The sequence below is a fragment of the Juglans microcarpa x Juglans regia genome, chromosome 4S, assembly GCF_004785595.1.
Source record: "Juglans microcarpa x Juglans regia isolate MS1-56 chromosome 4S, Jm3101_v1.0, whole genome shotgun sequence".
NCBI classification, from domain to species: Eukaryota; Viridiplantae; Streptophyta; class Magnoliopsida; order Fagales; family Juglandaceae; genus Juglans; species Juglans microcarpa x Juglans regia.
Genome location: NC_054601.1, coordinates 21,247,702 through 21,254,744, shown reverse-complemented (window position 1 = coordinate 21,254,744; position 7,043 = coordinate 21,247,702). Strand labels below are relative to the sequence as shown.

The 7,043-nt window shown below is 33.5% G+C and overlaps 1 protein-coding gene across 1 annotated transcript; it reads left to right on the top strand.

Annotated features, from left to right (window-relative positions):
- Positions 1–761: 761 nt before the first annotated feature.
- On the top strand, positions 762–6,569 carry LOC121262312 (probable RNA 3'-terminal phosphate cyclase-like protein). The gene is made up of 7 exons (XM_041164721.1): positions 762–908; positions 2,284–2,523; positions 2,624–2,773; positions 3,065–3,243; positions 3,312–3,487; positions 3,616–3,829; positions 6,162–6,569. The coding sequence occupies exons 2-7, from the start codon at positions 2,319–2,321 to the stop codon at positions 6,369–6,371; spliced, it is 1,134 nt and encodes a 377-aa protein (XP_041020655.1). The 5' UTR covers positions 762–908; positions 2,284–2,318; the 3' UTR covers positions 6,372–6,569.
- The last annotated feature ends 474 nt before the right edge of the window (positions 6,570–7,043 follow it).

The window sequence follows — 7,043 nt, the reverse complement described above, 5'->3', positions numbered from 1 at the left end:
TGGCTTAGCTATTAATTTAGCTAATATCATTAACAATTGGACCATATTTCGAGCTCGTTTGTTTTTACAAATAAGATGAGTTGAGTTGAGATTAAAGTCAAAAATTTGAATAAAATATTATTAGAATATATTTTTTAATATTATTTTTATTTTGAGAATTACAAAAATTAAATTGTTTATTTTATTTTGTATTGAAAGTTGAAAAAATTGTAATGATTAGATGAGATGAGATGTTTTCTAAAAAGAAACGATGGCTTATGTCAAACCAAAATCATCCATCCCAGGAGCTACAATCAACCCATCCCACGAGCCAAATATAACTTGTAAGAGCACTAGTATTAGCGTAGACAAATGTAAATATAAATAAAAATTTAGCTAACAACTCCACTAAATTGTCTACATTGAAAGAGGTAAATACATTTTTTTTTTTTTACAAGTTACATTAAATCTACATATTTGGAGGGTTACTATTCCCCACTTATTAAATATTTTATGAGTTATTTTTCTCTTATCCAAAATATTATTAAGATAGCTGGTAAACAATAATTAAATTATTAATTAATATATGGTCAATATAATTGTAAACTAAGAAAAAATTTATTATTATTAAATTAATATTATTTTAATTAATAGATGAATAATCTAATATAAAAATATCTGTTAAATGCAATAGACAAAAAATAAAATATGTGATTTTAGTTAAATTTTTTTCTTTAACTATACCAATGGTGATGCCAATAGCAAAGTCGTATGATTTTTTATTATTTCCTCATAAACCCTACGCGCCCGTTCATTCCCACGGCTCCTTGGTTCTCTACTCTTCCACGACAAGCGTTTCTCCTCCCGTGCTTTTCCTCTTTAGCTCGTCCCCGTCGCTAGCTTGGCTCTCTCTCTCTCTCTGCACAAAGGTAAAAGCTTTGCTCTTTTTCTTCTCTTCCATAATTTTCCTTTCACGCGATCGTATCTCTCGCGTTTTGTCTGCCTTCACATCTCTCTGCTTAAGCTGTTTCACCGCGCGTGCACACACACAAACACACACACATATATAGGTTTGTGTATTTTTTTTTAGCTTTGATTTGTGTTTAGGGGGCTTTTGATAAGGTTCTCGGTTCTCTTTCGATTGCGTTTGGTTGTAAATTTCGTAATTATGTAGGATTGATTCTGTTTGGGCTCTGTTTTGTTTGAATTATTTGCTCGGTATTCTGGTAAAGGAGGTTCTGTTCGACTCCTAGGTGCTTGTATTACGAATTGCTGCAATGTTTTGTGTATTTTTAATTATGTTTGTTCTGGCTTCAAGAATTCTTGGTGGCTAGAATGCGTTTTTAATTGTTAGATCTCTACAAGGTTGGATTGGTGTCCCTTCGATATTTTTTTCTGAAAAAATAGTCATAAGTTACATCGCTCAATGCTTTTCTGGAAAGAATGATTTTGTTCATGAAAATAATGGGTTCCTTAGCTTTCATGCTGTTGTCCAATGCTCTTCTATAAAGAATGATAAATTAAGAGCACCTGGAGGAAAATAGTAGTCTGTAACAATGGAGGAATCATTGAAGCTGAATTTTGCTTTGATGTGATCCATTCTTCAATTGAGCAACTATATGCTACTGTTATTTGTGGGCAGAATGTGAAGAATGATAATTTGAGCGTTAATGTCACATGTGGGCAGAATGTTATATGTGGGTGTTATATGTGGGCAAAATGTGTTTTGTGATAATTTTGGGCAGCAAATATATTGTTGGATTGTGAAAATGAAAATGAAAGTAGAACAATTAGGGCTCGTTTGTTTTCAAAGATGAGATGAGATGAGATGAGATTAAAGTTAAAAAGTTGAATAAAATAATGTTAGAATATATTTTTTAATATTATTTTTGTTTTGGGATTTGAAAAAATTGAATTGTTTATTTTATTTTGTGTGGAGATTTGAGAAAGTTGTAATGATGAGATAAGATGAGATGAGATGAGATGAGATGTTTTTCGAAAACAAACAAGGCCTTAGTTGCTCAACTAGAGATGCTAATTGTATAGATTGTTGAATTGTGAAAATAAAAATGAAAATTATTGTTGGAGATTATGAAAATGAAAATAAGAAACTATTTAAACAAATAAAAATTTGCATTAAAAATAGATAAAAAAAATTTTAAAATTTTTATTATTATTATTATAGGGAGTGCAATGGCCAATCCAATGTAGAGTTCAAATTTTGAGTGATTTTAGCCAATAGCCAAAAAGTGACATATTAGCCAAACTTTGACTTTTGTGATAGCTAATCCAATGCTAGTGCAGGTGGATCTCACTTTGAGCTGAGAGAGAGACAGAGAATGGGGAAGACAACTTACAAGAGGCTGAAGGGAAGTCAGAACCTTAGGCATAGGCTTTTGCTGGCCACGCTCTCGTCTAGTCCCGTTCTAATTGAGGATATCCGTGCTGACGATACACTGCCTGGCCTCCGTCAACACGAGGTCTCCCTCCTTCGGTTGTTTGAGAAGGTCTCTGATGATTGTGTCATCGAAATTAATGAAACGGGTAATTTTTTCACAAAGTGATATAATATCTTTTGACAAGGGTATAATAAATACCGAAACTGGTAATTTGTGTTGATATTGATTTGAAATATGTGTGGCAGGGACCAAATTGAAGTACAAGCCTGGCATTGTGATGGGTGGGAGACATCTTGTCCATGATTGTGGTGTCAGTCGGTCCATTGGCTATTTCTTGGAGCCATTGATTTTGCTTGGTTTGTTTGCAAAGAAACCCCTCACTATAAGGCTCAAAGGTACTCATGTTTGTATTTTAATAAAATTTTCAATTACTTAATAAAAGGTACTTTTTTCTGGAGTCATTGATCATCCTTAGCTTATGCAGTTGATTTTTTGTTTGACTTGTTATTGTTCTTATTATTGTTATTGGTTTCTACTTTGAGTTTTTGGTTAATAATTATGTGTTGTAAGCCTGAGGCCTTGAACATTTTAAAGATGTCTCTTTTGGGCATACACAGAGTAATTAATAAAATGGACATATATTTAAAAATAATAATAATAAGATGATATGTGCTGGTTCTTTTCAGGTATTACAAATGATTTTAAGGACCCATCAGTGGATACTTTCCGATCTACTACCTTGCCCTTGTTAAAGCGCTTTGGAGTTCCTTCAGAAGGATTAGATCTAAAAATAGAGTCTCGCGGATCTGCGCCTCATGGAGGTGGAGAAGTTGTTTTGACAATTCCAGTTGTTCAAAGTCTGAATGTGAGTGCTCGTGTACCTGTGTGTTGTTAAATCTATTTAGCAGCTGTCTTATATGATTTGCTTTGCAGGCAGTCACCTGGACCGATGTTGGAATGGTCAAAAGGATCAGAGGAGTTACTTTCTCCACCAGGGTGTCTTCCCAGTTTGAAAACACCATGATACATGCTGCTCGTGGAATTTTTAATCGCTTTATTCCTGATGTTCACATCTTTACTGATCATAAGGCAGGCACACAAGCTGGAAAGTATGTCTTTTAAGTAGATAGGATTAGTTGTTTATTTTGAAAATATATTTTAATGCCATTGTGGTGTTTTTTGCATGTTAATGAAGCAAGTAGTTTGGCTCATCTAGATAACAATGATTTGATTGCAGCTCACCTGGTTATGGAATTTCACTTGTTGCGGAAACTAATGCTGGTTGCTTCATCTCGGCTGATACGGCTATTGCTTATGCACGGGAAGAAGAAACGGGTGATATTGAAGATGAGAAGAAAGACTTGATGCCTCCCGAAGATGTTGGTGAGCAAATTGCTTCTATTCTACTTGGGGAAATCGAACAAGGCGGCGTGGTAGATTCGACACATCAGGTTTGCATACCATCATAGTTGCTGTTTTTCATCTTCTTAACACCCCCCCCCCCTCTCTCTTCTCTTTATGCTTCTAGTTCATTGGACTAAATTCGTCTTCACGTTTTACTAGAGGAGTCAGGACTAGATTCGTCTTCAAGTAAATGCTTGGTTAAGATATCTCTTTTTCGATATGTTTGGCACTAGATTGGCCTTTCGCTTGTTTTGGATGCTAGAAATCCATATAGTGCTATTGATGCTTATATGATATATGGTAGTTGTTTGTATCAGTTACACTACTGACACATCCTTATAACTAACATAACATAGGCAAAGCCTCAAAGGTAGATGAAGATATATGCCTTTTTCCTGTTGTGAAAAGTTTTAACTTGTAATTTCATAACTGTTTTTTTTTTTTTTTGTAATTACCTATCAAAAAAATTTCATAACAATTTTGGCCATGGATTATTGTCTTCTAATTCAACTGAAAGGTTTAAAATAATTTTTGTTTTCATTTGTTATGTATGCATGCAACCAATTGGTCTTGAATCACTTTCATGGACACCCCATTTATCTGGGGAGTAGTTGTGCTTTGAGCTGGAGCTCATGGTCAATTAATGGTCTAAGATCCTTAACCAACTACTTGTATTGGGTTTTTGACCTTGTAATTAATTAGGTCTTTCTTTTTATATTACTCATAAAATCTAATTAGGTCCTTGTTAATCTGCTGTCCTATTCAAATTGCGAATGTGAAAAGTGTAATTTATTAAATAGATGCATTGACTTTAATGCAAATCTGAAAGTTACCCTTTCTAGTTCTAATCTTCAGGATTTGATTATTAGGTGGATTTGAGGTATACATCTTGTGTACTGGAGTTTCTTCCTCTTTAATCATTGATAGAATCAATCTTTTAAAAAAATATATATATATCATTAGAACTGTGATTTGGCTGTGCGCATTATTATGTTTTGGTGCTTGATTTGACAAAGTTCAATCCTCTTGCCCTCTACTAGTCCATTTCTTTCATCTTTCTTCTCAATATGAATGACTAAGAACAGGGAAAAAAAGGGTGAACCCAACAAATACGCTCTATCCTGATTGGTATAAACAGCTGCAAGAAAATATTTATTCATGTCGTTCTCTGCATCATTCTTAATGTAATCTGGCAGGTTGATTTCCGTAAATACAATGGTGGCTTTCAAACTCAATGGTATGGATTTTACTGAATCAGCACTTGAAGCTTTAAATTTTGATTTGGCAAAATCCATACGATTGAGTTTGAAAGCAACGATTGTGATTTCCAAGAAATCCACATGGTATATTACTCTGGGAACTGTAGAGGATCTTAATAGGTGGCGACACTTATAAAAAAAAAAAAAGAGGATCTTAATATGTGGCGATTATGTTGTTGTTTCTAAGGCCTTTAGCATGCCTTTTGGTTTTTACTTGTAAATTCTTTTCAGGACCTTCTTAAAGGCAGCTTTCAGAAAGCACATGTAAATCAGTTAATCCACTTGTCAAAATCCTTTTTGTTTATGGATACAACTCATTAAAACCTAGTAAATATTCCAACCTAGGAACTAATTGTACCTCACCTGGTGAAATTAGCTAAAGGGCTTCAAGAAGCATGCATAAATTTAATACAAACTTTATGAAAATAGTTCAATCCCTTTCAGTGGATTGTGAAATGACTGAAAACGGTAAACTTTCCTTTTGCTCAGAAAAACTGTAAATTTCTTAAAGGCAGATTTAGTGAGAACTGTTGAACTTCCCTCTGCTTGCCCTCTTCTTACGATAGTTTTTAGGAGTTATAAATGGACCTTTTATTTGAAGAATGATATAAAGGTCTTTAGGTAATGCCAATCATTCTACCATTGTGGTTGAAATTCCTCTAATTTGGTGTCATACAGAAACTTTTTGTTGAGAATCCCTGATACCAAAATTCGGGTTTCTTTATTTGAGAAGAGATTCATCCAAATGTTGTTTTCAAAGTAGGAATCAAAAACAATTCCCCATCTATTACCTTAGTTTTTTTTTTTTTTTTTTGGGTGTATATGACATGTTAATTGCAAAACGAAGCTGAAATATCTCAGCAGCCAATATTTGGAAATGGTTGTCGGATGGACTTTTGATCCCAAAACTAATTCCGATGCCGTAATCCTTGAAGAATGGTTGATACTGAATGCTTTTGCACAAGAGAATCTGGGTTCCAGTATGAATTTTAATGCTGATAAGAATTAAAAAAAGGAAAAAAGAACTCAAATGCATATGCTGTTAATGATCGATTCTGTTTCTATTTTTTTGTTTCCATTATGCCCTCTAATTATCTTTGCTGTTATGACTGTTTTGTAGGGATTGTTATTTCTTCTTTGTGCATTATGTCCACAAGATGTTTCAAAGATTCGCTCCGCAAAGCTTTCACCGTATGGAATAGAAATGCTTAGACACATAAGAGATTTCCTTGGTGTTAAATTTGTTATAAAGCCAGATCCATCCACAGGGACTGTTATACTTAAATGTCTTGGTTGTGGATTGAAGAACCTAAATCGAAAGGTCTCATGATGACAGCTTGTTCGAGTTAAGGATTATTATAAGTTGATGTGTCTCAAGTATATCGAGCTGCTATTAAAGGGCTCTCTCCATGGATCGACATGGAAACAGTTTTGTACTTGTGCTTAGTGTCTTTATGAGTAGATAAATTTGATGTTATCCTCTTAACAAATGTGTGGGAACAGGTTAGCATAAATAGATAAGTTTTGTTCAATATTCACTTGGAATGACTAGCCGAGACATGTTATGGTGTAATTTATTGGAACCTATAGGAACAATCATAACATTTTTGGTGTCTACTTTGAGATGCACGTTGTTTTTTGGTTTTGCCAGAAATTATCTGCATGTAGGTATTACGTAGTCTCGAAAGTTCTGATAGGGTACGACTTTGACATTATCTATAGTTCTAGACTACCTAAACATAAATCGAAATAGAGTCCATTTTTTTTTTTTGGGTATGTTTTCTAAGCAATCAAGAAGCTTCATTCACCACCTCAAAAAAAAAAAAAAAAAAAAAAAAGAGGCTTCATTCAAAGTCAATCTATTTGGGTATGTTTTCTAAGCAATAAAGTTCTTAGGCTTCATTTGTTTTCGCAAATAAAATGAATTGAGTTGAGATTAAAGTTAAAAGTTAAATAAAAATTGTTAGAATATATATTTTTTAATATTATTTTTATTTTAAAA

Excerpts from the sequence above, each read along its gene's own strand:
- LOC121262312 (XM_041164721.1), top strand. The coding sequence starts at position 2,319 with ATGGGGAAGACAACTTACAAGAGGCTGAAGGGAAGTCAGAACCTTAGG. Across the intron at positions 2,524-2,623 it reads CATCGAAATTAATGAAACGG|GGACCAAATTGAAGTACAAG; the intron begins GTAATTTTTTCA and ends TATGTGTGGCAG. Across the intron at positions 3,244-3,311 it reads CAGTTGTTCAAAGTCTGAAT|GCAGTCACCTGGACCGATGT; the intron begins GTGAGTGCTCGT and ends TTTGCTTTGCAG.